Raw genomic sequence first — 24,246 nt, 5'->3', positions numbered from 1 at the left:
ATTTAACAATAGTCCTAAATAAGAATGTGCTCTATAATAGTCATCAGAATGAAGCAAAATCACTATTGGTAGGTTTGCAGCAAATTATAATGTATTCTGTTGACATTCTACTCTTAGGCTAAATTTTCACCAACTCAATAAGATGTAGATCAGTACCTTTTCACTTACACCAGTCTATTAAATCAGATAGCTTAGAATAGATCTTCTGTTAGAGCAGGAGATAATTGCTAGAGTAGGGAGTTATTTATAATTTGGCCGGATTGTTTCACTTCCCTATCCCACAACCCCCACCCCTGAAGCAGTTACGTGGGCCTGTCAATAGAAACAAGAAGTGGTGTTAGGTGTTAAGTGGAGGTGTTATAAGGCCCATAACCCCACTGCTTGCAACGCTGTTGTCACACTCATCTAGTATGACTATCGCAAGAAGATAACACACATTTTTCAACATCAGTTTTATTTTTTATTTTATGCATCGTTGCAATGGAAACTCAGCTTCCGCTTCAGAAACTGGCTGCCGGCAAGACCCCCAAACTCAAATCCTGGATTAAGGAGAATATCAAGAAGAAGGAATGCTGCTTCTACGTACAGACTGAGAGGTGGGTCCGTCTGGTCTAGAGGCTTTGATCTTTGTGTATGTTTTGGTGGAACAATGTCAGGGACTGGTACAGTTACATGTGTGTGTGTGTGGGTCAGTGACAGATAAGGGTCAGCCTGTTAAACTGTCAAATGGTGTAACCACAAAAACTGACATATTTCACACCTCCTAGAGTTCATGCAATTGCTCTTATGAAATTATAGTTTATTTATTAATATCCTATGAGAATATGTTTTATTATATGTATTTCTAAATTTAAATTATATGGGTTTTTCATTGTACTGAGCAAGACCATATGCTGTAAACATTTGTTTTATGTCTATTCTTTGACCATTTGAGTAAAAATGGTTTAAACACCCATTATTGCAGTGTAGTAGAGTTGTAAATGTTATAAAATCATTATCCATATTAACTTTTTTGTACAATATACTGGTTACTTACGCCAATTGACATTAATCGGTTTCACCAACTGACCATATAATGTCTACAGCAATAGGACAAGAAATTGACGCAGAAAATGGATATTTTAATATATATTCATGTAATTAATCATATTCCATATCAATAAACAATTTATAACATCAATGAAGAAACAGGATTAACTATGTTCCATTAACTTGATTTCAGCTCAGTTCTCATACAATTTTAGATACCCATTGTTTTTAAAGAGAGTGCGATAAAGTGTGTGTGTGAGAGAATAAGAGTGAGTGAAGAGTGGGTATGATCATTTCTTAACAACCATGAACAAACAGGATTGACTTGTGTTGTAATTTCAGTTACGTTCTCATACAATTTCCTTTTGTAAAATAACCATTAAGCCATTGTTTTCAAAGAGTGACTGAGTGAGTGTGTGTGTGTGAGAGAGAGAGAGAGTGTGTGGAGAGTATATTTTTTTCCATTTCTTTCATCACTAAACTGTTTTGATTACATTTTTAATAACTGACAACCATCAGTGTGAGTTCATGCCCTCTGATGAGATCTGAACAAATTATTTCACATGAACATAACAATAAATGAAACAGCGTCTCAGAAACTTAAGACTTGAAATATTCCTGACCAGATAAGTTGAGACTGTGGAAAAAACATTAACCTTTTAGGCTGTTTAGGATGAGGCCAGGTAAAAGACTTTCTTCCTGGCTAGCTGTTGCATGCAGCTTACCTCTACTTCATCCCAAACCACCTGAATGATCTGCCCCACATGGTTTGTCCTCATATCTGACAAGAGCAAACTTTCCCTGCTTACTTTCCTGATCTTACACGCTGTCAGATGTTGAGGTGGTGGCTGGTGGGTCCCGGAAATCGACTACAGATGGCCCATGACAGTTGCAGATATTGGGTCTTTTGCAAAAGCATGAAATTTCCCTGTACTGGATCACAGCTGGCTTTTCACAGGTCACCTGGTGAATCTTTAGTGTACCTTTCACAGTTGGAATGAAGGCCGGGACTTTCTCATCCTACCTTTCAATTTCTTATTCTGAGATCCAGTAGCAACACTGGAGACACTGGACTCCTCCTTCAGGAAGTTGAAGACATCTAGCCTAGAAATCTAGACTCACGCTATAGCGGCAGCAAATTACATTTGCTGCCAGGGCTAGTCTAGCAACTCTCCGTTGGCTTGTGAGCTCGAAAAATTAAACTTCTATCAGGCCAATCAAATCGTGTAAAAAGTCGTTAGGCGGGCTTGACATGAGTTAAGCTTTTATTAAAGTTGGCAAAAGTTTGAACTAGCCAACTAGCTCCGCTGGTGGAAAACGCATGGGACTCATAGCGCTGTCCTATTGCGTGCAGAGGGAATTTGAAAGACAACCGATTATCCCCTCGGACTGAGCACTGTGAACGGTGAGTGCCCAGACCCTACATTTTAATGTGGGTCTGGCCCGTCAGGCTAGAAGACATCCTCTGCGGTCTGCAAATCCTTCCCCCTCAGGACTGCTGTATCAGCAAGCCGCTTTACGGCCCCACCAACGCCATCAGGGGCGCCCTTTCCATGGGCCTTTTCACTAAAATTTCCACGAAACATTCTTGAATCCATAAAGAAAAGGCACTGTACTTAATACATTTTAAAAAAATCCTGTTCCTATACTGGTTAACAGGCCCATCACTCATTATATGAAGTGAAGAAGGTGGTGATTTGCACTTCAGGATGGCATCCTTCAGTACAGGCTCTAGGTGTGCCCACACAGCACGCTCATCATGGCGGAGTGAGGCAGAGATGGTGGCATAAGAATATGATGTCAGTGCTGTGTATACCACACAGGTATGGATGGTGGCCTGCTTCTGCTTCTGCTGCCACCGAAATGAAAAGCCTGAATTTCTGTATTTAACTTGCAACTGTAGTTTTCTGAGAAATCTACATGGATGCAGATTTCATCATCTTGTAGTGTCGATGGATCCAGTTGAATTGGTGTTTGGCCAGAGATTCAAGCTTCTTGTTGAGAAGACCAAGAAGGTCAGCAGTCTTCCCACTCTGTGTCACCTTGGCAAAGTTGTTGTAGGTTTTTCCCTCCTCTGTGTTGGTGATCCTCGACCACTGCTGTCAAGTTAGAATGTCTTCATCGAGAGGGCCCTCAAATTCCACCTCATTGTAGCAGCATTTCACACACATACGATACATGCATTGTTTACTGGATGTATCACATGCAATACCAGCCAGCAGATCTGAAATACTGTTTGTCTGTAGAATGCCTTTCTGGTACAATCTTTCAACACTGAGCTTGAAATTTTCATGATCAATGCATGCACATGAATTTCTGTCTGAATTTCTTTGGCTGGAGTAATGTAAAACGGACAGTATGTCACAAAATGTCTGTAGGTCCTATGACAGTCTGTGGTGTCTCAAGACAGTTCTATTGTAGCTGGCATGCATGTCTTTAAAGTGTAAGTTAAGTGTAAATTGACCCATAGTCCTGTTGTTCAAGCTCATCACATGCAGCCCATAGGGAGAATAATGAGACAATTTGGGACAACATGGGCCAAGTTATGGACAGGCAGCTTAAAGCAGACCCATGGGCCAAGTTATGGACAGGCAGCTTAAAGCAGACCCATGGGCCAAGTTATGGACAGGCAGCTTAAAGCAGACCCAGGGGGCAGTGGGGAGTTACTTTCAGTTTCAGTTTTGATGCCCCCATGGGTCTGCTTTAAGCTGCCTGTCCATAACTTGGCCCATGGGTCTGCTTTAAGCTGTCTGTCCATAACTTGGCCCATGGGTCTGCTTTAAGCTGTCTGTCCATAACTTGGCCTACGTTGTCCCAAATTATCTCAATCTTTTTCCGACGGGCTGCATGTGGTGAGCTTATACAACAGGGCTATGGGTCAGTTACTACTGGTTAGCACTTCGGACTTGTTACCGGAGGGTTGCCGGTTTAATCCCCGACCAGTAGGCACGGCTGAAGTGCCCTTGAGCAAGGCACCTAACCCCTCACTGCTCCACAGTGCCGCTGTTGTTGCAGGCAGCTCACTGCGCCGGGATTAGTGTGTGCTTCACCTCACTGTGTGTTCACTGTGTGTTTCACTAATTCACGGATTGGGATAAATGCAGAGACCAAATTTCCCTCATGGGATCAAAAGAGTATATACTTATACTTATACTTACTGTAATAGGGCCATAATAGGCCCATAGGGCCCTATTTTCCGACCTGGCTGAAAGCAGATTATTATCCCAGTGCAACATTTATACTTATCTTGCATGTCTCTTTTTTTGAGCAATGCGCTAAGGGGTGTGGCAATTAACAACATAAGGAGGGGTCTGGCGTATTGTCTAAAAATCGCTATTAGGACATTATTACTCAAATTTACTCAAAAACCTGTCTAATTTTGGCACAAGCTCAAGTGGTGCCATACATGGACGTAGATTTGCGTGGGGACTGAATGATGTGTCCACACCAATGTCAAATTACCAGAGGTGGAAAGTAACGAAATACATTTACTCACGTTACTGTATTGAGTAGTTTTTCTGTGTATTTTGTATTTTTTAAGTAGTTTATAAAATCGGTATTTTAAATTTTACTTGATTACTTTTTGAGTGAAGTATTGTACTTCGTTACATCAAAAATCCCATCCGTTACTTGAGTAAAAAAAAAAGTTAAGACTAACGAAAACAGAAAGGGAGAGAAAAAAATTGCGCCCTAAACCACTAGCCTAGTGATAATGATCAGCATGTAGCCTACAACAGGACATGAATCAAGCTGGCGCCATGCAGTCTTTCTGAAAGTGATGGAGCTGGATTACGAGATGCATCAGATTAGCCTATGAAAGTGTATTTTCCGCTATTCCAATGGGTTGTCTCAGTTCGTTTTTAGCACCAATGATTGAGATATTCAAGCAAACACCATGGGATTTCGTGTTTTGACGTTTGTGCTCACCTTTCTTTGGAAAGAAGTTTATTAGCAGTTGTTTCCCCTCATTTTGATGTCTCTCTTTTTCCTGTTTTGGCCTTTGTTTTTAGTAACCTGACTTGGCTTTCTTGGAGAAAGACATTGCACCAGCAGCACAACAATTAGCGGTCCACTACTAGCGATGCTCAACTAAATAAACAAAAGATAGACTACCTTATGAATCGTGCAGGCGGACTAAACCATTTAGCTCTTTAGCAAGGGAGAGTGAGAGTGACCTTAGACAGTTTTCACTATGTTTTGCATACAAAATCCAGTCAGTCAAACTTTACATTTCGTCTGACATTCATTTTTACATTTAATTTGGAAGTTAAAATATTCAGGTAAAATAAATATATGGTGGAAATAAGTATTGAACGCTTATTTTTTTTCCAGTAATTAGCCTAAACTTCCAGTGAGTCTATTCGAATTTTTCACCACACATTATATTAACACACATATAAAAAATCCAAACATAAGAGTTTTGTGTATTAAAGTGGAATGACACAGGAAAAAAGTATTGAACGTGCCTACTGAAATTTCTTCAATATTTTGTGGAAAAGCCTTTGTTTGTAAAGACAGCTTCAAGACATTTCCTGTATGACAAAACTTATTAGTCGCAGTATCAGGTGTGATTTTGGTCCATTGTTCTAAACAGATTCCAGAGGTCCCTCTTGTGAATCCTGATCTTTAGTTCCAGATTACTTCCAGAACTGTTTAATTGAATTTAATTGAATTGGCTGCTTTCAAGTCTTTCTGGAGCTTTCTCCGAGTGGTCCTTGGCTTTTGGAATTGACTATCCTTCTGACTCCCTGGTCAGAAATATTGCGAGGAGATCCTGTGCCGGTTGATGATGCAGTGATGTTTCTTCCACATGGAGATAATGGCTCCCATGCTGCTTACTGGAAGATTCTGAAGTTTTGAAATGCATCTGTAACCAGTTTCATTGATATGTTTTGCAACAATAAGGTTGCAAAGGTCTTGGGAGAGCTTTTTGCTTTTATCCATCATGAAATGTTTCTTGTGTGATACCTTGGTAATGAAAAAACTTTTTATAGCCCATCAATATGTAAGCTACTAACCAAGCTTATATTAATTTGTGCAGATAGAAAGGATAACTACTCTCTAACTACTTACAGATTCCAGCTCGTTCCTTCCCTTTCCTTGCCTTAGTGCTTTTTCTTAGCGTGTTCAATATTTTTTCCCTGTGTTATTCCACTTCATTACACATGACTCTACTTATGGAGTTGTTTGGATTTTTTATGTGTGGATTACCTGAGTTATTACTAATGCCTGATGAAAATGTTGTGCCCCCTGTATTCCACTTTTCAAGGGCCCTCTCCTCCATTGCCCCATACTTCCCACTTTCCCCCCCAGTTCGATGCCCTTTAATCTGCTGAACCTTCTGCTCGTTTCCAAATATAAAAAAAACTCTCTGCAACTCAACGTTGGCCTGCCTGCCTCAGCTGCCTGTGAGGGGCTTTTCAGTTGTGCTGGATTACTGTTCACTGCAAAGCGACCCAAGGATGAGTGCAACTAACTTTGAAAATCAACTACTGCTCAAACTTAAAGGAGAACTCTGGTGATTTTTCACATAGATCTCCATTTCTCAACATCCTTATCAGGCAAGTACCTCTACTCGGCGGCCATATTGCAACACTTTTTGGGCACTTACCGTGCATCTATTTCGGCAGAAATGCGTGTGCGTAAGGCTTCACGACACCAATCTTGCTCCAGCAGCGAGATCACAACAGATGATTGGCACGATGTCTTCACAGCACACCACATGATTGGCTCAATGTATTTTACAACACACCACATGATTGGCTCAATGTATTCACATGTCAACGTTTTGCCACGGAAGGGTTGTAATATGTGTAGACAACTGCCATATTGGCGTTACAAACTAACCCCATGCATTACTATGGAGGATTTTTTGAGTGCTGTATCTCCTCATTAGAAAGTCTCTGGTAAAACTGGTTGTTCTGGTACCCCCCCCCCAAAAAAAAAAAAAAAAAGTAACTAAGTAACTTTTACTTAAAGTACATTTTAAATGAACTACTTTTTACTTTTACTTGAGTACATTTTCAGATCGGTATTTTAACTTGTACTTGAGTAATATTTCATCAAGGTATTGGTACTTTTACTTGAGTACAATATTTTCATACTTTTTCCACCTCTGCAAATTACGACTGAAATGTCCCCACCAATATTCAGGTTGAAACGGAAAAAAAAACGCTCACATGCGATACACAAAGGGTTAAATAATTTCCCACTTCAGTACTGCCTCCCGAAATACGTGTTTGAGACAGGTCTGTTTTTTTATTGGCTTAGCTTCCTGTATGCTGTTGATTCAAAGTTTTAAATGGTGCTGGCTAGCTGCTATTTACTGTGATAAACAGTTCGCGAGGAAAATAACTTTGAATTTTCAAGAGATTTAATCATTATTCTCTACGCCCATCTCCACATTCATTCGTCTCGGTAGAATATCTCACAAACTCTTTAGGCAACACATGACAAACCATATATCATAAACAGCAGACCTTACCGAACACAAAGGTGTAATGCATTCCCGTGTATAATAAGCCGTACCAGAGTAATCCGGTTTTTAAATAAATTGTAGCAAAATTCAACATGGTCTCCAATTTTGGGCTTTTAAAACTGTGCTGTGCTTACATTGCCTAACTATCTGTAAATATTAGAATCAGAGAATATATTGCTCATGGTTAAGTGTTTGTCCATGTAGTCTTAATGATTTATTTTCACAAAATGCTAAGCATGTATGTATTTAAGTTTCTTAAAACTGAGCTGTGCTTAAAGAAGCCCTATGCAGGTCTGGTTATTCCTTCGCTGTCACGGCTGCCTTAATATAGAGGTGGAAAAACAAATTTCACATTGAAAAGTGATTTATTAGTTCATAGTTTCATAGAATTCCGTTCATGGGGGGCCATATCAGCTATACTGTACACACACACATAAACACACAGACTGTGCTGCTTTACTGCGCCACGTTCATTACATTATCTTACATTTTTCACGTAATGAAATTATACATTTAAAAAGTACTTATGATTTCCATCCCAACTGACATTAGAAGCACACGACCAAGTTCCCACTTTCCCCTCTCGGACCATAAAGACATATTTTTACAGTATATCTGGTATGGTTCTAATAATTATCAGTATTACTGGTGGTTGGGCGGGTGCCTGGATCATCACTGGGGGCACCCACACTGGGGTGATGAAGCATGTGGGGATGGCCGTGCGTGACTACACCCTCAGCAGCAATCCTGCCCGAGGGGAGATTGTGGTCATCGGAGTGGCCACCTGGGGCACCGTGCACAAACACCAGTCCCTCGTACACCCTGAGGTATGGACGAACAAGTGCTAATATGGCTATATGTAAGGATTCATAAACCGTCTGACAATTTCTGACCATTTTGCACCAGGGCCGGAATTCCGTGTCAAACCAGATTAGGTTGTTGTTGCACCATCTCAGATTTTGTTCAAACCTTGTCTATATCATCAATGGGTCCTAAAACCAAGGCCTGTGAAATATTTCTGTGCAAATCTTCTGTCTTCATATATTTTTCAGACTTCTTTCAGAATTCAGAATTCTTTCATTTTTACAGCTTGAAAAACATGTGCCATGTTTGGGCATTAATATCTTTTTTGGGCATTAATATCTTTTATGCCTTTAATCTGACAGGATAGTGGAGAATGACAGGAAGTGAGAGTCAGGGTGGGATCCAGAAAGGACCACGGGGCGGGAATCGAACCCGGGTCGCCGGTGTACGGTGCAGGTGCCCCGGCCAGTTGTGCCACGGCTGGGGCCATGGGCATTAATATCTTGACGATATTTTCCCTAGCCTCCTCAAATTTTCTAGGGTGGAAGACCAACTCATAAAAAGCATGTGTAAACAATTTAAAGTCTGTACTGAAAGTCTCTGAACTTTCGAAAGGGCCCTAGATATCAGAAAAATGTGCATTAAGTGATATTGAGGGTATTAAAAATCAGTTACTATTTCCTCTTCAAATACATCAGTTTATTACTGTAATGTTTTCCAACAATTTGAAGTCTCCACATCAAAAGACCATGACAATAAAAAGGATAAAACAAGGCGAGTTTGTATTTTTGTGTCATTTTTAAGCAACTGGTATGTGGGGTAGCTAGTAGGACCATAAACATCTATTTGGAAATAGCTAAGTATATGGACATTTAATGTGTAATTAATGTCCATTCACAGAATAAATGCATGTAGTTACCTTTACGTAGTTACGTAGTTATGTTTTGGGAACACCAAAATAAACATTTAGCAGCATAGCATTTTGCTCCTTTCATAATGGTGGTATGTTCCCAAAACACCTGTAACTACATGCATTTATTCTGTGAATGGGACTTGGTACAATATTTGTACTTTACACACTAAATGTCCATATTATTATTACATTTCCACATAGATTTTTATGGTCCTACTACCCCACATACCATTTCAGTTGTATGAAAATGACACAATACAAACACGCCTTGTTTTATCCTTATTATTGTCATGGCCTTTTATTTTGGAGACTACACACTTTGGGACAACATTTAACAAAGGATTATATTTCCAGAGAAAATACTGATTGATTACAGGTGTGTCACAATATAGGAGTTTTGAGACCCTCAATATCACTTTTTGCATGTTTTTGCAAAGATAAGATTCATATAAGATATGAATGTCCAAACATGGCCTCCGAGATAAGGCCTTTCAGAGAGTGTAAACAATCAAGTGCAAAAAGACTATGAAAACAACATGTTTAGGTTTTAGTAATCAAACCTAAACATTGTGTAGACAAACTGTGAAGAAGTTGGCGCTGCAATTTTCCTGGATTGTGTCTGATTTGATACAGAATGACTCACCAGTATTTATATATTGGTGTGTGCTGTAGATGCAGTGTATAAATGCCCTACATAGGCATACTGTATGTATATAGTATGTACATACATTAAACACACACTGTAAACTTTATATATCACATTTGTACTATACTGTTACACTTCATGCCACACACATCCATCTGTCTCACTGTCTATCTGTCTGTATCTGTCTCACTGTCTATCTGTCTGCCTGCTTCTCTATTTGTTTGTTTGTTTATTGCTCGTCTCTCTCCTCTTCTCTCCAGGGCTGTTTTCCTGCCCACTACACACTGGACGAGCGGAGCCAGGGCCGGCTCTCCTGCCTGGACAGCAACCACTCACACTTCCTGCTGGTGGACGACGGAACGCATGGCCACTACGGCGTGGAGAATCGCCTGCGCAGCCGCCTGGAGAAGCACCTGGAAAACCGAGGTCAGCTGTCTGACACACACGCTCACTGTATGACCATATACAGTAGTTTGAAGTATTTACTTATGACTTACTTATTGGAATGTATTAATAACTTAATGTTAAAGTTCATTTTAAAGTTACGTAACTTAATGCATTTGGTTAACACTATTCTCCAAAGTGATTGACAATACATAACATCTCCCAAATATGCTAAGGCAAATGGTTGCAATCTCTGCTTGGTGTGTGTGTGTGTGTGTGTGTGTGTGCATCTCGTGCCTCTTCCAGAAAGTGATGTGAAGATCCCTGTTGTGTGTGTGGTGTTGGACGGAGGACTGGACACTCTGAATGTAAGAGCTTCTGTTTAACATTTTTGCATATGGAGTTAATTTACCTTGTAGGGGCATCTAGCATATTGTTGTGAGTCCATGTCTGTGTCCTTCTGTGACCATCTTCAATTGAATGAGTTCCTATTTAAGCAATGTATTTTTTAATTAAATTCATTCTAATGTGTAATGTGAGTAGTTTTAAGTATTAAGTTATGTTAATCACTTTTTATTTTGATTGAGTGTCAGGGTTTAAAGGGTGTCCATCTCTGTATCCTAACAGACCATCTACAGTGCCATGCGGAACGGCACCCCATGTGTGGTTCTGGAAGGCTCGGGCCGGTTGGCAGACGTGATTGCTAACGCGGCCAGGAAGCCCGAATCACAGGTCACCCCGGCTCTGATCCAGAGGCACATGAAAAGTTTTTTCGGACAGGAGTACGAAAGCTGCAAAGACAAAGTCAACGAGTGGGTCAAAAAGGTACATCAGAGGAGTCTAGTGTCATAGGGGGGGTCATATCTGTTTTATTGGTGGTCATCTAGTTATTGCTGCATGATGATTCAGATTCTTGCGTGTTTGTTATTGGTGGATGTTCAGTTGTTGAATTATGATGATGCATCATAACATTGGTGGATGTTCAGTTGTTGAATTATGATGATGCATCATAACATTGGTGGATGTTCAGTTGTTGAATTATGATGATGCATCATAACACTCAAGCATGTTCATAAGTATCATGGTACATCATGGCCGTCTCTAGAATGGGGCTACTGTAGGTAAATGTGTCTTGTGCCCAACCTAATATGTGGCCGACTGACTGAAATTGCGTCCAAATTCACACCCCTCCTTCTCAGTTGTATTGCTCGCGGAGTCCTCATCACAAGTTGCTGTGGTAGATGTTACTTGCATGCTGCACACCCATTACTCTAGGTGAAATATCTCACAAACTCTTCACTAGTATATCAAAATAAACAGAAGACCTTACCCAGTAAACAATGAAACATGATTTCGCGGTATTACATCCTGTAGGCTTCATAGGCTGTTAGGAGAGATTTTGTCGTAACATGAGATCACATTTATGATTTGGATTCAAACTCAGAGCCTTGGAATTGTCTACTTCAGTTAAGCGATGGAAACACTTTACACATACTACATGTATGTGTAAGTACACACACCTAACACCTAACTGTCTCACAGATCCAGGACATCATCAGGATGCCACATCTGACCGTGTTCAGCATGGACAAGGACAAGAACAGTGACGTGGACGTGGCCATCCTCCAGACCATCCTGAAACAGGGTATCTGCATGTTTTTGAGGAACAAATTTAATGACTTTTAAGACCTTTTTAAGACGTCTAATGGTAAAAAATAATACCAATTGTAGAAATAGTCATTGTTGTGGGATAAGCAGGTAAAATTAAACAACTGCCAAACCTGAAGTGTTTGGAGTACACCTTATGTTGAAAATGTTTAGAAAAACAGACAGACATATTATATTTTTTATAGTTGACTTCTTAATGACAGGGATTGTAACTGACCAAGGCGGCCAGCCCACAGTTTGGGATGTGAGCTTGGTGTTGTAGGTGGAAAAGGAGGTGCAGGAGAGGTTGTTGGAGTTTTTAAACGGTTCAACTCTATTTAATAAATAACAAAACAGCATAACAGCAAATAAGTTCAGTGTTCCAGTCATAAGCAATCCAGACTTACATAGAACATAAAGCCAAATCTCACAACAGGAATGCTGCTCTCTCTTTCGCTCTCTAGGGGAACTGAGCTACCCCTCTTAAATAACCCCATCAATTGTCCTAAATTAGCCCAAATTGGGATATTGGCTCAAACCACCCAAATAGGTAACCACTTTAATATTAACTATTCACTATTAACAATATAATATATATAGTATATAGAGCAGTAAGGAGGGAGAGAGAGAGAGACTATGAGCCACTCCTAGTAGCCTGACTACGCCACCCTGGGCTTAGTACCCAGGGACTTCGTTAAGAGAATTGCTAGGGAAGGTTTGACACAGGTCCGAAAGCACCAAGCAGACAATGTGAATTCTAGTCAAATCATAAAAGTTTATTAAATAACCAAGGGGGGGATTCCTGCAATAATACCTGAAACGAGTCAGAGGTTATGAAAGTGTATGAAAATACATGAAAATACAAAAATATTTATTATTGTTATCTATTATTATAATACAGCATGGACAGGTGATTTCTAAAGTGGGGCCAAGGCTAAAAAGATACAGCAGATGGGGGCTTACCTGAGGGAGACATACTAACTGGAGGTGTGTTCTAAGTTCCAGCCATCACACGTGCATACACACTGCAAGAAAGTGACTTACCAGTGACACAGCAGCCCACCGCAAGCAACAATGACACCACAAATGTGCAGCTACAGGGTCCCACCACCAGGTGACTAGCCTCCCTCAAAGAGGGCCCCACATCTGCCAAACAAACATTGTAGATTATACAGGCACACCAGGACAAAAGAAATACAAACACACGCAAATGACAGCCAGCACCAGACAGGCACTATAAGCAGTTACAAGAATGAAGCATATGCCACTTATGCCCCGTTCCTCTTTACTAATGCAGCAAGCAACATGCAGGCTGACATAAACGGCAAATAAACCCAAAGAACACAGGCAGACAAAGAAACAAAATTATACAGACAAGCAAACATAGACACTAAGTTAATGCCCACAAAAAGAAACAAAACAAACACAACTCGAACTTACTCGAAAACGGCACACAATTAGGCTACCCCAAAATAAACTAACTACAGACAAGACAGCAGCACGACCCATGCTATGCACCCCGTGTAGATGGAAAGGGCCGTGCTACCTGGACAGGACAGAAAAGACATTGAACATAAAGCCTTCTACTGGAGCCTAGAAAGTTACCTATTAAAGCAAGCATTGTATATGTTCGTAACTACGATAAGTGCACAAAGCGCCGTATGAAGAGCACTCACCCACGTTCAGCTACAGGCATACAAGAGAAAATGTTACAACTCAAAACAGAAAATAAACTACGAGAGATTAAGACAAACATAGGTGCATACCTGTAGAATGAATAAGGGATGGTGTCTAAAACACGGGCAGCAGGAGTAGACTAGCCGGTGACTGCGAAGCTACAGGTGAAGACAAACATTGATTAAACCATGTTAACAGCAAACGGGAGTATTGCAACATACCTGATGACTGAATCCGATACGCTAGGGGGTTCAACAGGCAGAGCTTACAACGCTTCTTTGTACCTGGGTGGTTTTATACTGTCCGGCCATTAATCAGTGCGAACAAACTCCGGTGTGTAACTAATCACCACGGCCCCCTAGTTAGCGGGAGCAGGCCAGTGTGGGATATGTAGGGAAAACAGGGAGACATAGGGAAAAGACAGGGAAACAAGGTGAACTGGCTACAATCTACCCCCTTGTTCTTTAACGTCGCCCCGACGATAAACAGGCCAACTGGAAAATGGATGACAGCTTAAGATCTAAGAGGAACTCTGATTACTCAAGACACAGGTCAAGGAGAGCTTGCAATCACATTACTCGGCCTCTATACACCACGGGGGAGGTGATGGATGTTGGAGTGATGCCCTGCCGTGCCCCGGCAGTCCTCCTAAGGGTAGTCTCATTGCGGTCAGAGTTGTTCTCGCCTTGAGATGTCGACAACACAGGGGGAGGGGTCAGGACTGGAGGTGGCAGGTCCACCGGCACCTGTGCAGGTGGAACAGGACGCCTACCATCCATAGGATCAAGGCTCAAAGAGCATGGTTCCAGGTCAATCTGGAATGGGACAGGAGCTACAGCCTCTGTGGTGGAGGGGTATACCGAAGAGGGTGCAGTTGGGCCCTCTCCTACAGGTGGAGGGGGGGCTCAGTCACTTGAACCCACAGACCTTCTCCAGAATCTTCTTCTGGATGTGGCCTTGGCTGGAGCGGTTGCTCTTATTGGGGGGTATTGCGGGGCTCCATCCTAAGTTGAGGCTTCAGCATGATGCGGTGGACGTGCCGGACCTTGCTTGGGTAATCGACGGGTGCGATTGTGTACACAGCCCCGCCAACTTTAGGTGCCTTAAATACCTGGTATACAGTTGAACACCAGAGGTCCTGGATCTTGTGGTGTCCCCTCATCCCGTGGTCCCGAAGGTACACATACTGGCCCTCCGGTATTGGGTCTTCTTTCACCTGCTGGTCATGGCGCCCTTTCCGTCGAGCAGCAGCGCTGGCCTGGAGCAACCTGGAGCCTGACTTGATGTTCCCGGACCCAATCATGCACCGTACCAACCTCTGGTGCCCATACTCTGCCCAGCAAAAAGTCAACTGGCAACTGAGGGTCCTGGCCAAACATAAGAAAGAAGGGGGACTCCTCTGTCGACTGGTGTGGTGTGGTGTTATAACAAAAGACCAGTTGGGGAAGACAGGAGGCCCAGTCCCTCTTCCTGGAGTCTGGCAACGTGCGCAGCAAATTGTGCATGGTTCGGTTAAACCGCTCACATTGCCGGCTGGGTGATAGGGAGTGGTACGGGATTTGGTAATTCCATACATGTTGCAAAGCTGCTGGATAAGGGCGCCTTCAAAACTGCGCCCCTGGTCAGAATGAAGGCGACTTGGCACACCAAACTTAAAGAACTACTCGTTCACCAAGACCTGGGCCACCGTAGAAGCACGCTGGTCTCGTGTTGGTACTGCTAAGGTGTACTTGGTGAAGGCATCGGTAAGAACCAAGACGTTCTCCACCCCAAGACAGTGAAGTCAACCGCCAGGATCTCGTTTGGGCGTGATGCTAACAGATGACCCGTATAAGTTGGAGCTCCCCGACTAGAGTCCTTGGCCACTTGACAGCGACTGCACTCTTGGCACCATCGCTTTACCTCCGCAGACATGCCAGGCCAAAAGCACCGCCGACGAACCAGCTCCAATGTTCGTTCCACCCCTTGATGGCCGTGGTCTTGATGGAGCTGGGTCATTACTTCTGGTCTCAGGGAGTTGGGCAGAATGACTTGGAGAATCTCCTCTCCCCCATCTGGGCGGAGGATCTTGCGATACAGCAACCCATGCTCCTCGACCAACCGGTCCCATTGGCGCAGGAGGGCTAAGGCAGAGGTTGACAGTTGCCGACGCTCTGTGTGATTAGGCCGCCTCTTCTGCTTCCAGAGCCTGAGTACCGGGTGAATGTCAGGGTCCGCCATCTGCAAGGCACAAAGCTCTGATGTGGAGTGAGAGGGAAAAACAGACATAACAGTGTGGCTGAACTGAGTGGGCGGTGGTAAGGATACTACCTGCTGCAGGTGAGTAGGTACGGAAGTCCAGGGAACCACCACATCTCGCCCACTTGGGCCCACTTCCAAGTGTTGCCTGGAAAGGGCATCTGCATTTGTGTTGCTCTTGCCTGAGCGATATCGGAGCTCATAATCGAATAAGGCGAGCTGAGCTGCCCACCGCTCTCTGTCACAAACACACTCACACACATACACACTGGTATCCCAGGTGTGTTCAGTGAGTGCCATTGCGAGAATGACCAGCGATCCCAGACACTTCTGATCCGAATCTCACCATCTTGGGGCGAAACCACATGTCTACACATGGCAGTGCAGGCGGACGACAAGAGCTTTGTGGCACACTCAGGGGTTCAGGTAGGTTTTCTGTCCTGTCGATGTGTGTGTGTGGGTCGCTCTCTCTCTCTCTCTCTCTCTCTCATTGAAGGATATCATGTGACCTTTACTTTAAGAAAGTAGGGCTTGTGTCTGTGGCCTGTTGGTCTGACATAAGGTCGTATTTCTGCCTCAGGCTCTTCTCACCCAGATCTGGTTTGGAAAGCTGGCTGTGGATACCCCTTTTTGGAAGATCCTCCTCTGCATGCTGTTCTTCCCACTCATTTACACTGACTTCATAACCTATAGGCAGAGTCAGCATCATGGGAGGGCCTTACGGGGCCAGGCCCGTCCAAAAAGGTCACTCACTGTGTCCCCCTAGCTGAGTTCTCTCCCTGACATAAAGATTTTTTTTTTTTTAATTAAATCCATATTCAATGTTGATGTTGAACACCTATTCAAAATAAAACATGAATAACTAATAAAAGCAGACCTGCCAACCTGTAGGCATTTGCGTAGCAACCACACATTTTCACATCAAAGTACGCCAGTACGATTTATTACTTACAATTATGCAAAAATGTAGTAGACATCCAACTTCTCCGGAAATCTCCCTTGAGCGTGTGAATTAGAATCTCCTTCAAATCTATTTCATGCGAGGCTAAGATACAGAGAGAAAGAAAAAATTGTGCTATTTTTTCTTTTGCCCTCGGTCAGTTAAATAAAAGACTTGATGAGGTGAGCTTAACATGAAATCACATTCATAGTTGTGAAATCACATTCATAGCATTTTTTTTTTCTCGGCTTGAGGTGCTACTCAAAACATGTCTTTAAGGTTGGCAGGTCTGTAAAAGTGAGGTCCCCCCCCCCAATGCTCATGATCAAAAATAAAAATACAACCCGAAACTCTGTTTATGAACTGATAAAACCTTTCTGTTTCTAGATTTGACAAGGACACTGAGAGGGAGGCCATGATGAATGAGAAGACAGCAAGCTTGGCCGATATCTGGTGAGAACAAGACGAGCCACAGAGCTCAGAGTTGAATCAAATGCACTCGGGAACTCACCTATGCTAATATATGCTGGGACTTATCAGTTATTTGCTTTGTGCTGTTTGCTACTGGAGACCGTTAGTCTGTAACAACTTTACTGAGAGACCTCTGCCCCTCCAGCGATCCTCAGGACAGTGACGAGCTGAAGCCGCTGAGCTGCCGAGCCAGACTGGGGAGCTTCTACGCAGCCCCACAGGTGAAGTTCTTCTGGAACATCGCCTCCTACTTTGGGTTCCTGTTCCTGTTCTCCATCGTGCTGATGATCGACTTCCAGTCCACGCCGTCATGGAGGGAGTGGCTGCTCTACGTCTGGGTGACCTCTTTAGTGTTTGAGGAGGTCAGACAGGTAAGACGTAACCAAGTTGTTTCTTTCTCTCATGTTATTTCTTGCTCCTCTTTATCAATAAATACAACAGCCAATATTGTGAATTATTATTTTTCCTGTATACTGAGTCCTGCTGATTTCTTGCTTTTATCTACTTTGTCAATCTTCCTACGTGCGCTTTAGCTTTTCGATGATCCGGATGGATTTGGGTTTCGAAAGAATGCCAGGATGTATATGAATGACCGGTGGAACATTCTAGACATGGCTTCCATCCTGCTCTTCATCGCTGGTCTTGCCTGCAGGTTGGATTCGAGTCTCAGAATGTTGATCATTCAGTAATATTACTTTTAAAAGTCACTACCCAGAATCCTTTGCTCTCCCCTGCAGGTGGATCAGCAGTGCATTTTATGCGGGAAAGGTCATCTTCTGCATTGATTTCATCATCTTCTCTCTGCGACTCATGGCCATCTTTACCATCAGCAGGACCCTGGGCCCGAAAATCATCATTGTCAAACGGATGGTGGGTATCAGAACTGGCTTGAAACATGCAAGACATCCCATTTTACTTTCTTTTGTCTCTGTGAGCGACAGCAGATGGCTCATGTGTGCTGGTTTGTCCCTCTCTCCAGATGATGGACCTATTCTTCTTCATGATCATGCTCAGTATCTGGGTGGTGGCCTACGGGGTGGCTAAACAGGGCATTCTGATCCACAACGAGGAGAGACTGGACTGGATCTTCAGAGGAGCTGTGTATGAGCCCTACCTCATCATATTCGGCAATTTCCCAACCAATATTGACAGTGAGTCATATTCAGATGTTATTTAAACACAGTTAAGGGGAAGGTTGCAAACAGTGTATGCAAAGGAATATAAAGAATATACATAGCTAGGCTGTTCATTTCTATAACAATATTCATCCAGCGAAATTACTACACATGTCGATTTTTATTTTTTTACAAATGTTTTTTACAAATGTTAATACGATACATGTACAAAATGTACCCTAACCATCTAGAAGCTGAGTTTGACATGCCCACCTGCACTGTGAATGGCACTGACCCGATGCTACCAAAATGCCCTATGCTCAATGCCAACCAAATACCAGCGATTCCCGAGTGGCTGACCATCATCATGCTGTGTGTTTACCTTCTCTTTGCCAATATCCTGCTCCTCAACCTCCTCATTGCCATCTTCAAGTGAGTTCACTCTTCTCATCATAAACATCTGCTCCCCACTTCTTGACCTGTCACCTGAACCACAGTGCACACACACACACTACACACTTTCTCTGTTGGCAGGCTCTGCGCAGCCTGTGATATTATTTCCTTGGGAGATTTAATTAAAACATTTAATTAAAACATTTAATTAAAACGTTGTATTGATAGATGTAATGATTGATATTTCTGTAAGTCAAGTCAAGTCAAGTCACGTTTATTTATAAAGCACTTTAAAAACAACAACAGCTGACCAAAGTGCTGGACAGGCAAATTAGTACGACTTGGTAGACAACAAAAAAGACAACAAAAAGTGAGGATAACAATATTTACAGGCAAACAAACAAATAAATAAATACATAAGACAATCAGACTGTGTTAAACGCCAGGGCATAAAAATGGGTTTTTAGGTGAGATTTAAAAACACTCAAGGAGGGAGCCAGGCGTATATGTTGGGGCAGCTCGTTCCAGAGCTTTGGTGCAATCACCGCAAAAGCCCGGTCCCCTCTGCTCTTTAGCCTAGAACGAGGCACAACCAGACGGAGTTGGTCAGCAGACCTAGAAGCCCTAGAGGATGTCTGCACCTTCAGGAGATCTGCTATGTACAGTAGGGCCAGACCATGTAAAGATTTAAAAACAAATAAAAGAACTTTAAAATGTATTCTAAAACGGACAGGGAGCCAGTGAAGGGCTGCAAGCACTGGTGTAATATGCTCACACCTTCGTGTTTTGGTTAGAAGGCGGGCTGCAGCGTTCTGAACAAGTTGAAGGCGGGACAAAGAGACGGCTAATGCCCACATATAGGGCCTTGCAGTAATCCAGGCGGGAAGAAATAAAAGCATGAATAGCCATCTCAAAGTTTTTGAGGGATAAGAAAGACTTAACCTTGGATAAAAGCCTTAACTGGAAGAAGCTAGATCTTACTACTGTGTTTATCTGTTTCTCCATTTTTTCTCCAAGTAAATTCTCCATGTAAGTAAATTCCATGCCTCGCTGCCCATCTCCAGGGGTGTTACTTTGTCTTCAGTATTGAGTTCAAAACATTCGGGCTTAGCCTAAAACTCAGTAGGGGTTCGTTGTTACCCCCAGGAACATTTCGTAAATACTGTCAAGTAAATGTGAAATTTCGGCACACTTTCTGTCAGAGAATAGGGGCTACATTATGACTAAAACACACATGCACGATCAATTACCTCATCTATTATCCGGACATCTGCATGAAAACATTTAACCCACGAGGGAAATGGACATGGCCATAATTTGCCCAAAACACTTTGCTATGTTTATGAACAAAAATGGTATTTCCTGTGGACATCATAGTCTTAAAAAACAGAGATTTAGGGCTATCCGACCAGCTTTCCAGCCTAGTGCATTAGCTAACAGTGCATGGAGACAGTCAGGTTCTGCTACTGCCATGCTCACACACAGGTGTGCTTGAGCCAGGTGTGTGTAGTGTTAGTAGTATTTACGATGATTTACAGCGGTCATATTTTGTAAAGGTCTGCCAGGGAAAGTTCTGCTTTCATAAATGGCGTGCTGTCTCACAAAAGCATAGAATTACTGCTTAACTAGCTGGCTACGATTAAGCATTCTCCTTCACCTACGTATGAGCCTAGCCAAGTCAGTGGCACGCTGAGGCCCTTCTCATCTGCTGATACAGCAACAGGAGAGTCTTCCACTGCTATCCTGCTCCTCATTGCCTTGATCAATAGCGGAGTGATAATCAGGAGAGTCGGGAGAATTCACGAATTCCCGGTGGCGTTTTGGGGCTCTAAGCTAAAAAGCACATGATATTGCTGTTTGAATATTTTTCTTTGCTGTATCTTCTGAGTAGCCTGCCCTGTGCGACTGAAGTTCCTTTCGTTTTCAGAATGTTCATTATATCCATAACCTTAAGTATTTCTTCAGTGATTAGCAAGCTAATGGAACTTTGGAGCTTTGACTGTTTCTGCTTCAACAGCTACACATTTCAGGAGGTGCAGGACAACACCGACAAAATCTGGAAGTTCCAGAGGTACGACCTGATTAAGGAGTATCACAGTCGCCCAGCTCTGCCCCCTCCCTTCATCCTCCTCAGCCACCTCCTCCTCCTGTTCAGGCGCTTTGTCATGCGCCAGCACCCCCAGAAGCACAAGCAGTTCAGTGAGTGCAACGCTCACCTGATAACTTTATCAGCCAATCAGATGCTTTTATGCACAGCTACGTATAGTGATGTACTTCAGCTAAAACAAACAAGAAAAACGTTATTTTGGCAAGTCAGGCTAATTTATCTCATTACTTTTAACTTGTGGCTCAAGAACTCGCTTTTTTATGACCCAACCCACTATGGAAGTAATTTTTCTACTTGAATTTAGCACCTATGTATACCTAAAATCAAGTTACCAATGGTTTTGGTGTAGACGTACAGTGAGGCTCATAATATAATTTGAACCCATGCTAAAGTTGACTAAAAAGAGGAATATAAAATCATCTTTTGGAAATTGATCCAAAGTAAGAAAATTAGGAAATATCCATATGCCCAACTTTAGCATGGGTTCAAATACTTCAAATCACTGTAGATGCCAAATTCAGGTTAGTAGAGTACTTGTGTCTGTTTCTGTGTAGGGAAACGTTTGTCTAAAACTGACGAGGAGGAGTTGATGTCATGGGAGGCCATCATGAAGGATAAGTACTTGGCCACCCAGCTCCAGAAGACGAGTGAGAGCATGGAGCACCGCATCCTGGCCATGGCTGACCGGTAAGGCTCCCACAGAACCAAGAGGTGAAATGCTCTCTGGACAAGCGCAACAGAGATAGTGCTATTCTTCTGGCATAACTCATGTATCGGAACATCACCTATTACCGACCGTCCCCTATTTCCGCCCTCTTACCTGTATGTGTCACTTAATATCCATTTCTATACAAACCAAGACGGCGGATTCCTAAAGAAAGGCAAACACCCACACCATAGGTGTATCTAAATTAGCTATGTACAAAAAATGACATTTTACTGTGACTCAAAGAGCTGTAAACAGTGTTGTAAGGCTGCGTGTACAAATCCGCTTGGAGCTCCAGTGGAATTTTGATTTGCGACGAGAATTCTCGGTTTAACCATTGATGTGCTGTGTGGAAGGGTGGAAATAGGTCCCACCAGCCCACCACTAAACTCTGAGCGTGGTAAACAAAATCGGATATTTCAGGCAGTAAAAGCCCCGGTGAGAACCAAACCAGATTTTGTTCAAATCTACACACCTAAAAACTATATAGCTATATATATATATATAACTGTCAATATCTAATCAGCATGGCAGCTATTTGAACACACACGGCATAACACCAGAGTTTAAAAGACGTATTTCGAAAAAGCTAAAAAACTGCATGTTTTCCTTAAATGTTGATGAAGCCACCAACACGAACATGGACAAAGTCCTCAATGTCCTCGTTCGTTTTTTTTGATGAAGATGAGAATGCAGTAAAAACACAACACCTGGCGAGCAGGAAAATTAATATAGCCAATGCCTCAGCACTTATGCTAGAATTAAAAGATGTCCTGCAGTCCTATGGTTTGGGGCTGCCACAGGATGACCCACCACCCACATAAAAAAAAAAGTTCAGGCTCAGGATTTTTTTTTACTTTAATCCCTGGGCGTAACGACGCCCCTGCTTTTAAGATATTCTAATTAGTCATATTTGATAAATGATTCATGGCACTTGGTCAAAACATCAAACACCAGACAGGTGTGTGTGTGTGTGTGTGTGTGCGTGCACATCGTTTCAGGGAAAGGAGAATGAGAAAGTGTGTATGGGTGCGTTTGTAAGCCTGTATGTCTATCTGTCTGTCTAACAACATGTGACAAATCTGACAGACATTACAGAAGGACCTACTTGATGACAGCATTTTAATGTGTACTAACTTTGTACAAGAACACTAGGATAACTAACTCGGTCTTTTAGTAAACACCCAGTGGCCCTCAGGTGAATTGTTGTGGCTTGCTCCACAGGGTGGCCTCCATGTCAGAACTGCTGGAGAGAGAGCATGACCGGGGCACCACGGCAAAGCGGCTGGTTCAGCTGGAGGAACAGGTTCAGAGCAGTTGATTCTCTTCCCTTTTCCTTAGAATAAATAAACAAGCAAACAAAAGGGTTAAATAAATAATGTACATGTATGTACCCAGAGGCATGAATTGTGCACTTCCATTTTCCCCCCTCAACTTTCCAATGTTCCTTGTATTGCAGGTCTCCCAGTCCGCTAAAGCATTGCAATGGATCATGGACACCCTAAAAGCCCAAGGTTACCAATCCAAAGAGGAGCCTCCTACCATGTGTGAGTGAGGTGGCTTTAGACTGCCTCCCCCCCCCCCCACACACACACATACACACACACACACACACTCTGCCCCACCCCAAATTTAGGCCTGATATTCATATGTTATATTTGGAACTACTGTAAGTGTCAGTCAAATTCACACCAAACACACACACACACACACACACACACACACACACTGTAACAGGAGTGATTTCTAGAACTCGTTTAAATTTATTCTGTTTATTGTTTATTGAATATGGCTAGATGTTACGATAGTGAAGCAAGGGAAAACAGAGGCTTCTTATGTCTTTTACTCCATTAAGTGTTTATGTTGAAATCCAAAATGGACATTTTACTTCATCAGTTGCTCAAAAAACCAACTAACATCTATTTTTATGTGCTGAGGTTAAGAAGACATCGTTTTTTTCCCCCATAGTATAAGTACCGGTATAAGTATATATACTCTTTTGATCCCGTGAGGGAAATTTGGTCTCTGCATTTATCCCAATCCGTGAATTAGTGAAACACACAGGACACAGTGAACACACAGTGAGGTGAAGCACACACTAATCCCGGCACAGTGAGCTGCCTGCAACAACAGCGGCACTCGGGGAGCAGTGAGGGGTTAGGTGCCTTGCTCAAGGGCACTTCAGCCGTGCCTACTGGTCGGGGTTCGAACCGGCAACCCTCCGGTTACAAGTCCGAAGTGCTAACCAGTAGGCCCCGGCTGCCCTTAACCCTCCCTTCTCACTGTTTCGCACTGACAAATGAACATGCTTTGAATCGTGTTACCCGCGAGAGTGGGAGAGAGACTTTAGACATACGCACGCTCCCATGTTCAAACAGACTTACGCTCATTGCATTGTTATTTGAATGTGTACGGACTGCTTGTTGACACAGGGGTGTTGTATTTAAAAGGAAGGATGGCGCGGGGCTATGCGCCATTAACACATTCACGTTGATTTGTTTGTAATACCCCATCCCCCAGACCACAGCTTATGTCTGTTTCTACATTAAAACCTAAAGTTATTAATGCTGGCAATCAGCAAACCTATTGTGAGCGAATAAAAACAGTTTACTGAAGCCGACCAATATTTGTCATCATTTGTGTCTATCAAATATCTAAGTGTCAAAAAAGTATATATAGCCTACCTACAGATATTTCA

The 24,246-nt window shown here is 42.7% G+C and overlaps 1 protein-coding gene across 1 annotated transcript; it reads left to right on the top strand.

Moving 5' to 3' along the window:
* Positions 1-480: 480 nt before the first annotated feature.
* On the top strand, positions 481-23,103 carry LOC121697129 (transient receptor potential cation channel subfamily M member 2-like). The gene is made up of 18 exons (XM_042078456.1): positions 481-596; positions 8,148-8,334; positions 10,131-10,296; positions 10,561-10,622; positions 10,882-11,079; positions 11,797-11,899; positions 16,097-16,242; positions 16,397-16,560; positions 17,144-17,209; positions 17,373-17,598; positions 17,761-17,879; positions 17,965-18,097; positions 18,207-18,378; positions 18,594-18,774; positions 20,753-20,934; positions 21,397-21,529; positions 22,773-22,854; positions 23,008-23,103. Exons 1-18 carry the CDS (start codon positions 481-483, stop codon positions 23,101-23,103), a joined length of 2,532 nt encoding a protein of 843 aa, XP_041934390.1.
* Positions 23,104-24,246: the final 1,143 nt, after the last annotated feature.

This window comes from Alosa sapidissima, chromosome 2 (genome assembly GCF_018492685.1).
Source record: "Alosa sapidissima isolate fAloSap1 chromosome 2, fAloSap1.pri, whole genome shotgun sequence".
NCBI classification, from domain to species: domain Eukaryota; kingdom Metazoa; phylum Chordata; class Actinopteri; order Clupeiformes; family Clupeidae; genus Alosa; species Alosa sapidissima.
The sequence above is the reverse complement of the archived record's forward strand: the minus strand, read 5'-3'. Positions and strand labels throughout refer to the sequence as shown.